The following is an 18,527-nucleotide window of genomic DNA, read 5'->3' as shown; positions in this document are numbered from 1 at the left end:
ACCGTACCAAGATGCTGTAGAAGAGCTCATGTACAAAAAGCCCCAAGACACTCGTCAGGATGTAGGCGACGTGATAGAGAAACTCCACATCCATGATCATGGCCTTATAGCCTCGGATGAATGTCCCGCGGTTGCCCACAAAGCTCACCACAAATACAATTTTATTTGTCAGCTGTAAACAATCAGAAAACAGAAAGAGTAGGGGGGAAATCAACAAATTACTTTGTAAAGTGTGTTTGTGGTGTCATTTCTTATGCTACTTTGCCTTTATGTTCCATGAAAATCAATAGGTTTCAGGTTCTACATTCAGTTAATACTGAGGTAAATCCATTGCCACTAGATTTGTACAGGCAACAATCAAGGCTCAGAAACAGGAATAATCCCACTTCCTGCAGCCCAATTGCTTTAAAGGCAGCTAGTTCTTTTGGTGGACTGTCCAGAAAGCCCCATCTAAGATACTGAAAGGTTCACTTCTGACCTTGTGTTAGCCAAACTACTTACATTGAGAGCTCCCAATATGTTCAAAGTGAGACCAATGCCCAGATGGTAGATGGACCGCAGGATCAATGCCACAAGGAGTGGTCTGATACCATAGCGCCGGGTAAACAGAGCCATAACAGAGAAGCAGATTAAGGACCAGGAGAGCACTGGAATTAGTGGGGAATCCAATAATCCTGAGAAATGACATACATATTAGTTAATTAAACAGTCACATTTATTAACTTAAGTTGTTTATTATAGCTGCCTTATACAGCAATAGATTCAGAGAATGAGAGAACACCTTGTGAAAACAGAGGAAGAGTTAATGACTGTTTTAAATTAATATCACGGAGAAAAAGCATATTCTCATCAGAATATTAGCAGTGAGATATGGTGGGAAATAATAAACAGCCTCCTGTGCAGAGCAGTGGCCATGAGAGAAGCCCTATGCTGTTACTGGCAGGCATCTACTGGAGACAGCCAAAGCAGGGGCCAACCTGCACAACATATGCAGTGTTGGTGTCTGGCCAGTAGAGCCAAATATGGTTGATAGCCTCACCACCCTGTACCCACGTAGGGTACCTAACTCAGGGCACCTTCCCTTAACCCAGTGGTCGGCACACTCATTAGTCAACAGAGCCAAATATCAACAGTACAACGACAGATTTCTTTTGAGAGCCAAATTTCTTAAACTTAAGGGGGGGGGTGTTTCAGGCACCCAAAGACTGCCGAGCCTAGCACTGGAAGCGAGGGGTCAGGGCCACGCCGCCGCTTCAAAACAAACCCATGTGCCCTTTTCCGCAATGGAAGAGGAGGGAGATTTAAAAAAACCAAAGTAGCGGCAAACAGTCGCCGCAAAAACGGTTCCCGGCAAAAGCCAGGGCCAGGCTGCGTCTCCACAGTTGGTTTTGTGCAAAGAAAAGCCGTGTGAGCAGGAACTGCCAGCGGGGGGGGGACGCCCTGGGGAGGAGAAGAGGCGCCCCAAAAGTGCGGGCGGGCGGCGGCACTGTTCTGCCTCACCTTAGTCCTCGGGAGGGGGGGTCCGGGGGGCCACTCTGGCCGCACGCGCCTGGGGACCAGCCGCGGTGCGCGTTCCTCGGGTCGCTCGCTCCCGAGCCCCTTCCCAAGCCGGAGCTCGAATCAGGCGCCGCCGCCAGGCATCCCAGCCCAGGATGCAGGGCTGCTGGATGAGCAGGGGGCGAGGGGTGTGTGGGAGAGCCAGGAGGCTCGGGCGCTCTGTCGCCTTCCCTGCCGCCCGCTGGACTGAGAGTCTCTCTTGAGGCCGCTGCTGGCCCTTCCTCCGCCGGACTGCGCTTGGGTCGAAGGAGCGGGAGAAGTCGGCGGCGAGGAGGTCGCCGGCCCAGCGCTGGAGACCTCCCCGCTTCCTGCGCTCGGAATGGAACAGTCTGGCGGCGGGAGGCGTGAAGGGGGACGGGCCTGTCCGGGTTCCTCCCCCCAGCGGGGCTGCTGGGGAAATCGGTCCCGGGCAGGGTTCCCCTTCTATGGTAGGAAGGAGACGTTCGCCTCGTGAAGTTTTCCTATCGCAAAGACGTAAGGACAGGCAAAGCTACACCGGTTGGGTTTTTCCCCGTCATCTGGGATAGGACAGGAGAGCATTTGTGCATGGGAGGTTTTGCCTTGGATTTGCCTCTCTAGATCAGCGGTTGGACTTTCCTTCCGGCTCCAAGGGCCGCTGGGGAGAAAGACAGACCCGTTGGTGCCGCCCTGGATGAGATGCCGGTGAGTGAGGGGGCAGAGCCGCATTCAAGGCGCCGAAGAGCCACATGCGGCTCACGAGCCGCGGTTTGCCGACCACTGCCTTAACCACTCACAGAAGCGGTTATCCATCTGCTACTAAAAACAACAACAACATCCCTACAGAAAAATGATGCCGCCAATTATCGCTCTGTCTCTAATCTGCCCTTTCTAGGCAAAGTGATTGAGAGGGCAGTAGCAAACCAACTCTAGGTCTTTTTGGATAATTCATCTGCCTTAGACACTTTTCAGAATGGTTTCAGACCAACCCAGAAACTGTCTCATGATAACATATCCATGGAATGGCTCTTCTTGCTATGATCTGGTTTATTAAGGACATTCTGACTGACTGTTCAGAAATACTAGTTCTGGAGGGGATTTTTTTTTGGGGGGGGGGGTTACTGACCACAAAAGAAAAACAATGGCTAGTCGTTTTATTAGAGCTAGAAAAATGCCAACCGGTTGATAGCAAAGCCCTAGTTATAAAAAAGCTTGCTGAAGCTTCTCAGCACCCCAGATGGTATATTTTGCAGATGAGATTAATGGAAAGAATATGTCTGCAAAGGGGTCAGTGAATGTCAGTGGTGTTTGCGTAAGAGGACTACTCTGACCCTGAAAGTGATCATGACTGAGTACCCACCCATTGAAGTGGCCTCGACATAAGGATAGAAAAAAGCAATGATGATGTTGATGAAGACCGCCAAATTGAAGGAGATACTTCCCCAGAGTGTCATTCGGCGGGAGAACCAATACATCAGTGGATTGCCTGCAGGAAGAGAGCAAAGCAAAGCTGAGTAAATCTCATCCTTTTCAAGAGGCAGCACTGACCTCCACAAAGACCCAAAAGCTTCAGTGCAGTTAGTCACAGGGATTGATGTTCCCCTGTCCTCAGCTCAGCAGCGAACACCACCATTTGCCAGAAACTGGGACATGTTCGATACAATCTCACTTATTTTAGGTTCTTCAAAAATTTAGTCTGCACGGCAAACATCTGATTCTCCAGAATGATGTCCCTTCCTTCTTTCTGCATCTGTAATGGAGCTGTCATTTGTAGTAAAGACCTATGACAATTGTCTGCAATAATATGTAAGTGCTTAGAGGGTCCTATAACCACCAATGGTTGTACAAAATCACAACCTCTCATGTGAGAAAGTAAAGTATTGTAAGTAGTGGCCAAACATTTACAAGAGCATGTGCCTGGGTTAAAATTATTAGATAACTGGTCAATGGCAAATATCGGGCATTTTTCCAGCTGGGACCTCACGCTGTCCCTAGTACCCCTAACATCAAGGACCTGAGCTCTCATGCAATTAGCTATTCCAGATCATATTTGGTATGAGCAGCAGTTCTAAGGAAGCCCTTGTCTGTGCCCTCAGCTTACTGCGCAGTTTCTTCTGCCACTCCATCTCATTGTGGAGGAAGGACGACTGTTCAAAGAAGTCGCTGACTTTGCTGCCCTGCTCATCTTGCTCTGTAGTGGTAAACAGTCGATATTTTGTTTCTTTGGTCAGGAACTCGCAGATGCTGGGCACTGGAAAGATGATCTGCTCCATGCTCCGGTCCAGACGCACAATCTGGGGGAAACCAATAATTGGTTTATTTCTACCTGCAATTCTTATACGGACAGGCCTGGAAGGGATTTTTTTTAGCCTACCACATCCCAAAAGTTCACAACAGGTAACAGCGTATTAAAACAGCAGTATGCATAAAATATCGTTTTAAAAAATCATTACATCCATTTATCCAATGCACATCACAGCATTAAACAAGCATTTATGACAGGCTGAAATGTTAGTATTGCACCTAGTGCCACTAGACATGAGAGGAGGGTTTCCTCCCACAGGGAGCCAGCGTGATGTAGTGGTTAAGAGCGGTGGTTTAGAGAGGTGGACTCTGATCTGGAGAATCTGGTCTGATTCCCCACTCCGGATTTGTTTCCCCACTCCTACACGTGAAGCCTGCTGGGTGACCTTGAGCTAGTCACACTCTCTCAGCCCCACCTACCTCACAGGATGTCTGCTGTGGGGAGGGGAAGGGAAAGTGACAGTAAACCGGTTTGATTTTTCCTTAAATGGTAGAGTAAGCCAGCATATAAAAACCAACTCTTCTTCTGCAATCCTTTCAACCGGGTTGCACAAGTCATTAGAAGAAGTGAGGCATTTTCCTCTTGCAGTGGAGAGTCTGCAACCAGACCAGCCAAATTATTCCTGTGGCTCCCCACAGTAGTGGCTTTGGGGCATTTTAGAAAGTGGAATGTGGTGACCTTTGCTTCATACAAGCTCCTAATGACTGATCGGGCAGCTGGCATCTAACGCTGCTGGGCAGCAGCACACTTGCTGGAGCAGCACGTGGTTCCACCTCCTGCCTGGGAGTGGTAGACAGTGAGCATTGCCAACTAGCAGCTAATTGTTGGGGAACTCAAGACTCCCGACAGTCGCTCAGCCATGAGACTGCTGGGCCCAGGGTCAAGCCTATGGCACTTATTAGGAGAAGTGGCACCAAAAGGAAAGAAAATAACACTTGCCAGTACACAAAAAAATGCCCAAATGCAGAAATCCAAGTAACGATTAAACCAGACTGACTATACCTGAACAGGAAGAGGAGGTCAAAAGAAAGACAAGCATGCTATGCCAGATGATCATGCTGTAGGAAGCAAGTGTTATCTGTCTATAGCCAATGGACTTTTTGTCACAGAAAAAAATCCAAAACTGTATATATACAATTTAATTTACTACGGAATTTCAATTATAAGTTCTCCCAAGTCAGAGAGCTCCTTTGTTTAGTCCTATGCTGCCCTGTTGCTCTGTGACATCAGAGCAACTAAGTCAGTGGGGGGTATGGCATTTATTTATTTAAACATTTATTAGCTGCTTGTGGAACTCAAAGCGGCTTACAATGGTAATAAAACAACAGTGACAAAAATACATAAAAGACCACAATTTAAAAACTCAGGACTGCCAATAAATAAAAACAAAATTAGTCAAATGCAATCCTAATTAAACCTTCGACTGCCTCCTGAAGACTGAAAGTGAGGGGGCTAGGCACACCTCTCTGGGGAGGTTGTTCCATAATAATGGGGCTGCCACCAAGAAGGCCCTCTCTCATGTGCCCACCAAAGTAGCTTCTTTGATTGGTGGCACAATCAGGAGGACCTCTCTGTGTGATGTTAATTCCCGGGGAGAAACTTATGGGAGAAGACAGTCTTTCAGATACATTCGCATTGTACCTGTGAATTCAGAGCAGGTCAGCCACTTACTGTCAGACAGAAAACAAATGCTTTACATAAATTAGATATTTCTAAATGAAAACAAGGATATCAGACATGAAAAGCAAGTTTGAAAGCATGGACCATAAATCTATAGAGATTGCTATGGAAAAATGAATTCTACCTCTATCTGGGATGTGTGTTTTTCATAATATGCTAATGGATCCTCCTCTTCCTCTTGGACAGGAGTTGTTGATTTCAGCATCTGAGTCAGTTGCTTGTTATGCAGAATAAGCTGGGTGGAAGAAGAAGGAAAACTAGATATTCTCAGATGGCTTTTGCCTGAAAAAGCCTGAGGGAATCTCCTTCAACTACATATTAACACCACATTTCCTTATATTTACCAGGCCTGACAAGTTTTAGGGGGAAAAGGAACAAATAAAGGTTGCGTAAACAGAGCCGGTGGTTCCTCCAGGGAGACAGTTATTCAATTCATCACACTAATTACAGCCAAAGACCACTAATCCACAAATTATAAATCAGTGCCCATAAATCCCCATAGAAATTAAATTACTGCTGAATAGTGATCATGTTCTCAGGCTAAGTTAGGCAAGCAAGCACACAGTCAGCAAAGCAGTTGATTTTGCTATCTTAAATGACAAACAGCAAGTTGGTTGCCGCACAGCCAGATCTCACCTACAGATGCCCAGGGGAGTGAGGGAGTTCGCACCCAGAGGCCTGTATGTCCCTATGAAGGGGCACAAGGATCCAGGAGATACTAATGTTGGTGTTTCTGGTTCCTTTGCTAATCTTGAGAAAAGTACCACATAGCCTCTCCCCCCTCCAGTTTCTCTCGCCCCTATAATAATTATGGCTTGACTACAATATTCAAGATTCTTTGGCAGCAGCAGTAACAGATGAATTCCTAGTGAAAGGGACCTCACAATGCTCTAGAAAATAAAAATGTTTTAACTTGGCACATATAAACTAGTAAAATAGGTGTCTTTCAAATATCTCTGGTGAAGGAATGCCATGCGTTACCACAGAAAAGGCCCTAGACCTAGGTGTTCTACTACAGTCTATATATGGAATGTAACCTGTGAATCCAGGGTTATTCAGAGCAGGGCCTCCAAAGATGGTATCAGGCAGGTTCATGTGGGAGCAAACAGTCCTTAGATACCCTGGTCCTAAGCCATTTCGGGTTTCACCTGCCTCTGAACTCCCTCAACAAATTGATCCTTCACTTCTTTCCCAAAAACTAGACTGCTGGCAAAAATTCTGTTCCTGACAGTTTCATTCCTTCAGAAGTTAAAATTTTTATGAGCATTCCATGATACAGAAATATTTCATCCAACTTCTGCCTGAGCAACACTCTTCAGTACATTACAATATAGCTTTAAAATATCCCTTATAAACCCAAATAGTGACCATGACCTCTGGTGAAGTATCACTGTCTTCACATTACACCTCATGAGAATATACAAAGAGATGAAAAATTAAAACCATGGAAAGCACAAAACTCTGCCTAGGCAAAACTGGTTAGCACATTATGTGGGATGCTGCTGCTTCTTTTTTCCAGTGAAGGCACTCAGGGTACGTACGTACCATAGAAGAAATCCCTTCCTCCTCCTCCTCCTGGATCCGTTTCACAGGTTTCAGGAGATGCTGGAGTTGCTTGTTGTGCCGAGAGAGCTGGAAGAAAAAACAAGGATAAGTTGTAGTGTAATAGCCTAATAGCTCACTGATGGATGGATCAAAACTTCCTTACACTAAAGCCTAAATTTCTAGCAAGCCTTTTCCCCGCCCTTACATCAATGCACAATCCAGTGAAATAAGAAAGGCCAATTAAAAACAGTGGCTGCCATGGACTAAAAGCGTAGCATGGATTAGTGCGATATACCGTCATTAACCATGAACTGGAGAAATTGCTGTTAGCCTTACATTACAATCGGGGGGGGGGGTGTTCAGACATTACAGAGAACTAGATTCATAGGGTCGCCACTCGCCATGAGTCAGAAGCAACTTGACGGCACTTCATACACACAGAGAAAGGGAGAAAGTGCAAGTGACACTCTGTTCCTCTTTCTATGCTTCGGTGTCCCAAGTGGTAGCTCATATCTCACTGTGCAGTGAGATCCCCCACATACAAGTACAATATGCAATTATCACGGGGATCAGACAAAGGATTCCCCCACTGGAAGTTACAGAAACTGAAAGCAAATCACTTGCTCTTCCTGTTTCTCCCACTTCTCTGTAACCTCCAAAGCTGCCCTAAATCAACAGTAAAAAAGGTAAGGGTCCCCTGTGCAAGCACCGGATCATTCCTGACCCATGGGGTGACATCACATCCTGACGTTTACAAGGCAGACTTTTGTTTAAGGGGTCATTTGCCAGTGCCTTCCCCAGTCATCTTCCCTTTACCCCCAGCAAGCTGGGTACTCATTTTACCGACCTCGGAAGGATGGAAGGCTGAGTCAACCTTGAGCCGGCTACCAGAAACCGACTTCCATCGGGATCAAACTCAGGTCGTGAGCAGAGCTTGGACTGCAGTACTGCGCTACAGGGCTCCTAAATCAACAGTACCATGACCATTTTTGAAAGATTACATGGAGCTGTGGGCATAACTTCACTGGTGTCCAATATGGCATCATATAATTATATAGAAAAATGGAACAGTTTGCTGCCTTGGTCTGGGCATTTGTGGAGAAGGGAGAACTAAAAACTTAAGGGTGAAGCAAAGTTGGGATTTCAGGGAGGACTCAAAATTCCTGTTTCTTTTCAGAGGAAGTGATTTATATCCTACTAGTTCTATCAGCATTTCAACTATGGCAGGCTTCAGAAAGCAGGTTGCTGGGTTTGAGAAAATGGTTTAATTGTTCTGCGATGTGAGGGCACAACTACATACTAAAGTGGAATTTCTGTAACACAGCAGGGGAACATTCAAACAATGGCTACCTGTAGGGCTAAAATGTAGATGTTGTGCCCAACTTCCCGGGGAGAAACTTCAGAGTTCTCACACTCCTCTTCCTGAAGATAGGCTTTCTTAATGACATCAACCTGTGAGAATTAGTCACGGGATTAGTCACAGAAGCAGGAACCTGGTGTAGGCAAAGTCTACAAGTCTGATATAAACATTACATATTCTGCATGCCTGTGGCCTACATTCTGTGCTATTTAGCATCTAGCCCTCAGTAAAGAATTTGGTATCCTGAGAATCCCAGGTCTCATTTGTTACAAGCAACTTTCTATCCCTTCTATTTCTGGCTCTTGTACAGAAATTACTGAAAATCTGAGACTTCAGAAATTAGGGCCTAGAATTTTCAGTGGTTACTAATGCTCTGGACAGATCCTTATGCCTCCCATATGGCAACTTTATCCCTTACTCTAGAGTCTAGAAATCCCCAGTCTCCATACCAACCTCTTATTTTGTCCCCCTGTTCCTTGCCAAACTTCTCCAAAGCCTTTGGAAACCATAAATGGATGGATAGGAAATTACAAATTCTCTTCTTTTGTTCAGCTAGAGTGTACCAACTTCTGTCCCAAGTGAAATGGTACAGTTACCCATTTGTCTCTTGGCCCTTCTGCTGAGGAGTTTCCAGTACCCGTCTATTATGTCACAGACTCAGATAAGCTGTTTGGGAGCAACTATCTTCCACATGCATGACGTAGAGCCATCTGTATGTACTCTTTTCACAACTCTAGCAAGAGGAAATCTGTTGAAAGCTGGGATAAATGTAAGAGAAGGGGGGCTGGTTAGGGAACAGATGTTCCATATTCCAGTGGATCTCCATTTGCTGAAGGGACTGCATGTAATTCTAGGTTCTTTCCTCCCTTTCTTCCTTTCCATCCTATTGAGTACAGCACATCTCCCAAAAGGAGCCAGGCCACAAACAGAATGTACAGAGCCTCCCTCCCAGCTTTCTTAATCTTCTTACCAGTTCTTGGGGACGGAGGCTGATGAGAATCCGCTCAGCATTCTCACTGTCGTGCCGACTCTCCATCAGGGCCAGCAGAAGTTTGGAAGCATTGTCCTGGTGAAAAGACACCACACCAGTGGGAAATGGTATAGAAACCCCTCTCCATAGGAAGAAGGGTCTGCAACACTTCAATCCTATACAGATTTACTCCCATCTAAGCCCATTTATTTTAATGAGCTTAGACTGGAGTAACTGCATAGGACTGCACTGAAATTCACTCTGCAGAGAATCAATCCTCCTCCATCAAGACTACAACAGAGAACATGCAGCACAAATCTACTTCACGTCAGAAATCAAAAAGGGTAGGGGGAAGGAGAGAGGAGGGAGGTTAGCAGAACGCAATAAGTTAGGCCAAACCAGTGGGTGGAGTTGATGCCGTCACGGATTTCCTCATGCAAGGGTTCCTGACTGACTAATTCCTCCCCAAGTAAAAAGATAAAACTGCCAGGGTTTGGAGGCCATAGCTTTGTGCTGGAGGATATGTTCATGGCATCCTTAGTTTAAAAGATCTCAGACTGCAGAGCTTTGGAGAGCTGCTTCCAGACAGAGTTCACAATACAGAACTAGATGGACAAATGATCTAGTAAACAGGCTTGCATGCCCCCAGGGCTGCCAGTACATCATCCTTATTCTTAGATATTAAAGATGGCCTTGAGTGGAGATGGCTTGCTCAGAAGGAGCATCTTGGTGCATGTTTCTGCTTCATTTGCAAGATCTAGCTGATGAGCATATTTGAAGTCTGGAAGAAATCCTCCCACACATTAGATTTGTCAGCCCCCATAAAGGGCTTCTTCCCTTCTCTTGTAGTACATGATTTGACTTGCATGCTTGAGTCCATTGCTTAATCTTTCTTAAATCATGCTGACAGCCCCAGTATGTGATACCATTGTCTGCTCTTTGCATGTTGTAATAAAGAGGGTAGCCTGCTGTGTGTTTAGGGGAGGGGAGGTGGAAGTATTTTGTATCCCCTGCCCTGCTACAAGAAGCTAGACAACGATTTTCAAATCCTTTCCACTCCGGTGACTCTGTGATCATAAAAGCTTCACACCCAGGGGCACCGTTCTCCTCTTCAGCACCGCAACCCCCAGTGTAGCTCCCCTCCTTCCCCATCCCACCATCACCTTTCGAGCTATCCTATCTACCTTCAGCTGAAGAACCAGGTCCATTCTGTATTTGCAGAGGGGACTGATGTCGTTGAGGATCAGGGCTGTGATGATGTCAATGCCATTTGATTCATGTGTCACGATGCAGCTCTGCGGATGAAATCACGGAGTTATCCAGCGGGCTCCAAGCTTCCTCCAAACCCTTGCTTCAACTCAGATGATCAGGAGCACCTGGGAACGCTGGCGGTGTGTTCAGCAATCCCCCGTTCTGAGCAAGTGACCCTAACTTAGCCTCTTCCGCCCAACCAGCGGCTTCACCAAGTGAAACTATGGGATTAAACCCACAGGTAGGCGGGGGTTACCTGATTCTCATGGCATGGCCCCTGGCAATATTCTGTCAGTGTCTCCAGTGTCTGAGTGATGAGGGCCACATTGTATTCATTGATGTAGAGGCCCAACAATCCCAGCCGTCCCGTGGTGCTGCCACACATGATATCCAAAAACTGCAGCGTCTCACACACCAGGTTATAGTTGGTCTTATTGTTCTGGCAGCGGAGAAAATTCTGCAAAGCACAAGAGCATTTAAATTGCATCTAGCAAGTAGAGTGTTTTCCCACAGTATGGGATTCACACCCGTGGCAGGTTTGCAGAGGGTAATTCCTGAGATGCAGCTGTATGAGTCTATTGCAGCAAAATAAAATGGAAGTCTAGTGGCACCTTAAATACCAACAACATAAGGTACCCATTTCACTGCAGGGTAACTCGCCTGGAGGTCCCGGTTGTGATTCTCACACAGCAGCTGCAGGAAGCGAAGAATGGGCTCCATGATCAAGACTGCCATCCCCATTTCATTGCTCTGGCTTCTCTCTCGGGACTCATGGCCAGTCCAGAAACCTACGCCCACCGGGTAACGGGATGGAGCACTGGGTAGCATGAAAGTTGTTACCCGTCCTGCAAAGAAATCCATGTTTGATCACTTGACAGCACTTGATTTATCTGGAACGACTAAAGTCAGGTTGTAGGAACCCAGCCTGCTTGTCCCTTCAAAGGATTGCCTGTATCCTTCCTTCTTTGCTATTCTCAGTCGTTCCCTTTCTGTACACATCATTCAGATTGCCAAGAGAGACAATTCCATGGCATTCCAGAAGACTAGCTCATTTAAACCCTAGCAATGTGAGAATCATACGGTTGGATTATTTGTAATTCTGGGGAAATGGCTGAACCACAGAGGGCTATCTATGGGAATCAGACTGATAGTAACCACACCAAGGGAAGCCCCTCCTTCCACCTCACATTATGTATTTTCTTAACATGATTACTGATCCCCATAGGCCACACAGGTAGCAATTTGGCTTTCCGACTGTAAGTGTCATCTGCCGGAGTTTTTGCTTATTAATGACTGGTTTAACCCTATTTTGCTGAATACAGAAGGTAGCACCAAGGAAAGCAGAGAAAGGGAGGAGGAGAACAAGGCTAAAGTGCTTCTCTTCCACATTCTTCAAGAAGGAATCACCGCTCCTCGGTCCAAAGGTCAAGAGAGATGGACCTGAACCACTTTCAGAGATTTCTGAAGAGCTAGTAGGGCAAATACTTCTTCCCTACCTATTGCTCAGAATGAATGCTCCGTTCAGAATGAAATCCACATTTTCCACATACCTTTGCTTCCATGATCTGGGGATTCTTTGTCCTCGCGGGGCTTGTTGCCAATGTCACTCATGTTCACGGTCACAGTGGACTTGACTTCCTGCTGTGCCTTCTTCATTCGATCGTGCAGAACTTTAAAGAACTTTTCTGACTTTTTGTCACCGGTCATCAAATTATAAAAAGATTTCTACGGAGAGGAGCAAGGGATAAAAAGGAGCAACAGTGAGACATATCCCTGTTAGCATCCCCCATTTCTTTCATGCCTCTTCCACATGTTTAGCATACAAGGAGGTCTTGTGGTGTGCAGCTCAGGTTTAGCACTACAGTTCTTAAATTCCAGAACCTGGAGCACACCAAGGAATCACTGCCTGGGAAAGGCCAATAGGCAAGTCTCATACTGAGCTAAATTTTTATTAGATGTTTATCCTACTCCTCCTTTCAAGAGCACAAAGTGGCAAACCTGGTTTTCCATTTTATCTTTACAATGACCCTTTGAGGTAGATTAAGCTCAGTTAAGCAAATGGCTGGCTTAAAGTCACCTGGTGAGCTTCATGGCTGAGTTGGGATTTGTAATCAGGGATCCCTGGTCCAAATCAAACCTCCGATTGTAGGCTCAATATGAAATCCAGTCTGGCGTAGCGGTTAGAGTATCAAACTAGGATCAGGGTGACCCATGTTCAAATCCCCACTCTGCCATGGAAGCTTGCCGGGTGAACTTGGACAGACCCTCAAGCCTAAGCTACACTACAAGGTTGTTATGAGGATAAAATGAACAATATAAATCATTTTGAGTCCCCACTGGAGAGAAAGGCAGGGTATAAATAAAGGGAAAAAACCTACACTGCACTGGTTCATATTTCCCATAACAATAAATAATGGCAACCGAGAGAGGAAATACATTTAATAGAAGTTGTTTGGCCCACCCTTGTTAGTCTTATGATATAATCACATTTTTAAATCACCAATTTCCCTTTGAAGTAGCTCAGTTAGAAGGTAATTCATTATAATGGAGGAAAACTACAGCCCATTGATTTCTTAAGGAAATACATCTATTCTACACGCCTCCACCTCAATGAAACTGTAACAGCTTAAATTAGAACAAGTCCAGAAACTCACATTTCCGAGAGGGATCATATTTTTGAAATAATTTTTAAAAGGCAAAGTCGTATAGCCTCTGCAGTTTGTCACAGCATGCTATTTTTAAAAAGGCCCAGCAGAGGGAGTGAGAGTTACTTAAGAAAATTGATTACTGCAGTTAAGCCTCTCTAGAGAGGAATAAAAAAACTGGCTAAAAGTCTTATTGAAAGTCTGCAACTTCCTATGTAATATTTTGAGGCAAGATCACACAAAGGGGCCTTTTCCCCCCAAGACATATTTTTATATCTGCTATTCTGGGGCATGCCATAAAATTATACCTAATTTTTTAAAAAATGGTATCATGATAAATTATGCATGGAGTCACATTTGTTACCTCTGTCCCTGAGATAGATGCCTGTTTCTCACAATCACAGTCCAGCATCATAGACTGAGCTGTGTTTACAATGTGTGATGCAAACCCAAATGGTCAAGGTAACCGTGACAGAGAAATTATGACTCTTCTGGGGTCTTTCAAAGATAAGTTACAGCCACGTGGGGCCTCGATTCAGATCAGGGCCATATGAGAAGAGGAGGTCTAACCCTGCAGTTTTGCTAATCAAAACCACACACACGAACACACGAAGTTGCCTTATACTGAATCAGACCCTTGGTCCATCAAGGTCAGTATTGTCTACTCAGACCGGCAGCGGCTCTCCAGGGTCTCAGGCAGGGGTCTTTCACATCACCTACTTGTCTAGTCCCTTTAACTGGAGATGCCCGGGAATGAACCTGGGACCTTCTGCACACCAAGCAGATGCTCTACCACTGAGCAACAGCCCCTCCCCCAAAGACATGCTGTGATAGCTCTTTCAAGAAAAGAGCATGAATTCTTTTTTTCTTTAAAAAACACTGTAGTAACAGCACTGGAGAGGGGGCTTGTTTTGATTAATAAAAACATGTGAGGATGGAAGGGTTAAACTCCCTCTCCCACAAAGTCCCAGCCCTGCATGACTGTAATTCAGCTTTAAAAATATGTTGGGACGATCCATTCATCGATCTGCTCCCACCAGTGTTTCAAGACTTTGGCAGATGTTCCATTATGAGCAGAAGCTACCACAAATGCAATACTTGTATCTCTGTGTTGCCCCCGTCGAGTAACCGGATGGCCAAGCGGATGCTCTCCTGAAAAATCTTCTCATTCTTGGTATTCATGATAAGATCCGAAACCAGCTTGGTGGCTCCTTCTCTGTCCAGCCGGCACTGAACGGCTGCAATGACCGACCAATCCTGATCTGGGCCTGAGTCGGGGGGAGAGAATATTATGGCAAGAGCAGAATGACCTTGCTGAACAGCTTAACATTTATAGTTAAACTAATATAAGGAGAGGAAGGTTGACTCAGTGGTTAATTTATCACCTTTGTACATGGAAAATACAGAGTTCAATTTAATTCCTTCCTTCGGGCAGTTTATGTGACTGGCAAAAAAAAATATGCAAAAACCACCAGCGTGATTAAACTCTTGGAGGGACCTATATTAGCATAAGTAGGCGATGATGAATAATTTGTATTAATAAATAGCATTTGCAACTTTAGCCGCTCTGGGCGTCATTTCCCTCACTGTACGGCTCGGAAAAACAGCACCCGTCTGCATCACAGGAACTGTTTGAGAGAGAGGAAGGGACTAAAAGTCTTCATTCAAGCCTTGACAACCTGCAGCGCATCAAACTGAATGGCCACCCACCAGCCCAGTACGGCAGCCACCATTTTTCATAGAGAAAAAATATTCTATTTATGAGAATATGGTCTCAACAACTTTAATATTCATGTATCTGGTCTTTGGCATTGTACCGGGTAGAGGCGTGGATGGGACGAGACAGCATCGAGAGCCAAGATGTTATCATCTATCTCCAAGAGCTCCAGGAGAACCTGAGAGAGCTGAGATCAGCTGCTGCAGACAACATGCACATGCCCAACGGAAGAAGAAGACCTAGTACAAGGCCAAGACCAGAGACATGAATATTAAGTTGTTGAGACCCTATTCCTATAAAGAATGGATTGTAAGACTTCTTATCTTAAGTCTTACAATCCATTCTTTATAGGAAGATGCTTCCGTTGGGCACTGTGGGCATGTTGTCTGCAGCAGTTAATCTCAGCTCTCTCAGGTTCTCCTGGAGCTCTTGGAGATAGGTGATAACAACAGGCTTAATAAACATCTTGTATTTAGTGCCTAGCAGAGGCGGAAGAAAAAACAACAACCAGGGCTTTTCAAGCACCTGAAAGGCCATAATGAGTGGCTGGCGTGGCCTGTGTCTGGCCCAATGGATCACAATTTTTAGTTCCTGAAAGCTAGCTTCTGTCTCTTCACCCACTAAAGTAGGACACAAGCATTTACAAGGGTCTTTAAGGTGCAGCCAGACTCCTGTTTATTTTTCCTGCCAAAGACTAACACGGCTACCCTTTCCGGAATTGCTCACAAACATTTGTAAACCTATTCCTGTATCTGTCTTGTAAACAACATCATTGCAGAAGCTGCCAGAAGGAACATAAGAAGCCAAAAGAAGGAGAGGGGAGGAAAGGATGCAAGAAGCAGACGGGTACAAAAGCAGGGCTGCAGGCTACTTACCACTTCCAGAAGAGTCAACCATCTCCCCTTTGGAGCCAGCCCTTTTGGACTGCAAGTAATTGGTCAGAAGCATTTTCCTCAATGTATTGCCCTAGTGTGAGAAATAAATTAGAGGAGCCATGAGTTTTCAACTAAACTTTTTACAACCATCACTACAGTTGTCATTCAGGCTCCCTGTGAGTGAGTTGGGATAGCTAAATTCTGTGAAAGAACAGTGGTGGAGGAGTTTGGGGTACTTAAGAGTTGCAGGGCCTTGTTATCATGAAGGAGTCTCTACCGAGGAGAAGAAGAACAAGGCTCAGAAAGCCAAATGGTGAAATAAGAAACTCAAGGCTAGCTTGTTTATGGTAGAGAGCAAAAGCTTCCCAATTACTCACCCTATCTCCGTATTTGTTCCTCTTCACCAACATCTGCTGCAGTGTCCTTAGCACCTTGATGCACAGCTTCTCCTCAGCTTCCATCAGGTCTTTGGTGTGCTGGATCAACCTAGCCATTGATGGAAAGCAATTAACGCCCCTCATTTCTACTACACATGTATACACCATGTACAGAGCTAGCAGTCAAAAACATCTAGAACACTGTTCCTGAGTATATAGTTTGTGAGTCACCTCAGCCTTGCCAAGTTTTACCAGCCAGTCTTTAGCTCTTCCATTCCCCCCACGGCCATTGCATTTTCCCCTTCTTCTCCTAGAGACCTCCAGTGTTCCCCACTACCAGCTGTCATGTGTTCTTATGAACAAAATGGTCACGGCATGAAAGCTGACATGGTAGCTGAAACAGCAGGAACACACAAGATGGTTGATGCTCCAAAAACAGCAGGTCAAGGAACGGGGCTGATCCACCCAACATTTTTACTGAGCAACAGTGACCTTGGATTTGGGATTACCCCCCAAAGGATGTCATGACACCATCTTTCAGGACCCACTTACTTGGAGAGGAAACCACCACTTTCACAACGCTGGTAGGCCTCAGTCCCTTCCATGAAAAGCAATTCTGGACAGTGCAGAACATCGACCAAGACTGAAAGTTCAGCTTCCACCAGAGGTTGCAGACGTTCCTCTAAAGAATTGATGATGTCCTGTAAAAGCACAGTGGTCTCAGTCATTTTGTGATTCCAAGATTATGCTCTACAAGTGTGGAATTCGGCTTTGAATGTGGAATTCAGCATCTTAACACCTTTATCTTTTGTGTACTTTTTAAAAAAGCAAGTCTCTACTCTTTAAGCTTACAAAGCCAGCATGTATCTTGACGTGTATGAGCAAAGCCAGAGGACAGAATTCCCAATATCTATGCACATCAGATCTTTTATGCAGGCATAAATGTTTGGTCCTCCCCAAGAGTGACAGAAGCAAAATAAAGAATGTGAAAGAAACAAATCAGCCACGCACCACAAGAAAATAAGCAAAGCCACTTCATCAATATTCATAATATATGTTAGATGAGGGAAAATATGGTCTCCTTTTAGAAAAAGAGCACGAACGTTCCTATAGAGAACGCTCTATTTTAGAGGCTCAGAAAGGGTAACATGAGACTAGAACAAGCAGCCTACGTTCCCCACCACTTGGCCAGAAGCAGGAGCCAACAAATGATCAAGGTATGTTTGTTGGAGTTTATTTTCAGGTACTTATTATACATAATGGCCCCCAGGTTCTTCACAGAAGTGCTCTTTTTTCTTGCTTCTTCCTACCTAACTGGATCATCCCTTCCTCCTAATCCTTGCTTTTCCAAAAGCTGAAAGTTGTTCTCCTCCTGGACAGGGATCCTCATCTTCCCCAAATTTTGCTGCAAGGTCCTATTAGGGCAGTTTGTGATGGGATTCAAGGCCCAGCTTCACTTTCCTTAGGCTGCCCTTCAGGGCTTCTGTCTACTGTCTCCACCTACTCACCCACCTATGACAGGTTCAGCTTTTCCCACAGAAGGAAAAGCAATATATCATCCTTGTGGAGCTAGATGACAAGGGCACTGCAAGTCTATAGCACTGAATTAGCAGTTGGTGAACATCTGGTCTCCTCTAGACAATCTGGACAGTCACCAGCCTTAGTCACAGAACAACTAAACCATCTAGGACCAGCTAACGATAGGGCATTTTGCAGGTCATTAATTCATAGGGTTGCCATAGGTCAGAACCAACTTGACGGCACTTCACACACACACACACACACACACACACACACACACACACCAGGTTGCCAACCCCATCTCTACTATACCAAATAAATTGTTTTTGTTAGATTTTTGACCTCTCTTGCAGAGTCCCTTAGGGATCAGCTGTAATATTTGAGCCCTTGTTATGCCACAAAAAGAGGATTCCCATGTCCAGCACTGGGCTCCAACACCTCTGCAAAGAGCCTGAAGGTTCCCCCTAACCAAGAGATCCACTGTCGCCCCACACCTGCAGCTTCTCAATTATGTTCTTGTAGTCCCACTGATTGGCTGTGGCTGAGACACGAGGGAAAGTGCGTGAGGCCGTCTTGTAGTTGGAAGCATTCCTCTGGGCATTGCTGATGGCACAGCTGTTCAGCAGGGAGCTGACATGGGCATCAAGGTCCATTGGTATTAAAATGGAGCGGCTTTTAGCTGAAAAGAGAAAGGGCTTATGCAAAGGAAGGAACTCCAGGGTAGTACCGCAGTCCTAGTTGAACACCCATAATTATACCCAAGAGC

At 45.4% G+C, this 18,527-nt stretch overlaps 1 protein-coding gene across 1 annotated transcript in view; it reads right to left on the bottom strand.

Annotated features, from left to right (window-relative positions):
• ITPR3 (inositol 1,4,5-trisphosphate receptor type 3) overlaps positions 1–18,527 on the bottom strand; it is a 126,055-nt gene that overhangs the window by 8,535 nt on the left and 98,993 nt on the right. Inside the window, exons 35-51 of the mRNA XM_056845363.1 lie at positions 18,256–18,440; positions 16,793–16,941; positions 16,241–16,349; positions 15,864–15,954; positions 14,370–14,539; positions 12,177–12,351; positions 11,287–11,471; positions 10,883–11,083; positions 10,560–10,670; positions 9,376–9,471; positions 8,396–8,497; positions 7,046–7,132; positions 5,625–5,735; positions 3,617–3,809; positions 2,876–3,001; positions 502–674; positions 8–172 (exon numbers count right to left, since the gene is read on the bottom strand). Coding sequence (XP_056701341.1) covers positions 8–172; positions 502–674; positions 2,876–3,001; positions 3,617–3,809; positions 5,625–5,735; positions 7,046–7,132; positions 8,396–8,497; positions 9,376–9,471; positions 10,560–10,670; positions 10,883–11,083; positions 11,287–11,471; positions 12,177–12,351; positions 14,370–14,539; positions 15,864–15,954; positions 16,241–16,349; positions 16,793–16,941; positions 18,256–18,440 — 2,429 coding nt within the window. The remainder of the gene's footprint in view (positions 1–7; positions 173–501; positions 675–2,875; positions 3,002–3,616; positions 3,810–5,624; positions 5,736–7,045; positions 7,133–8,395; positions 8,498–9,375; positions 9,472–10,559; positions 10,671–10,882; positions 11,084–11,286; positions 11,472–12,176; positions 12,352–14,369; positions 14,540–15,863; positions 15,955–16,240; positions 16,350–16,792; positions 16,942–18,255; positions 18,441–18,527) is intronic.

This window comes from Euleptes europaea, chromosome 2 (genome assembly GCF_029931775.1).
Source record: "Euleptes europaea isolate rEulEur1 chromosome 2, rEulEur1.hap1, whole genome shotgun sequence".
In the NCBI taxonomy this organism is placed as follows: Eukaryota; Metazoa; Chordata; class Lepidosauria; order Squamata; family Sphaerodactylidae; genus Euleptes; species Euleptes europaea.
This window is presented reverse-complemented; position numbering and strand designations above follow the sequence as displayed.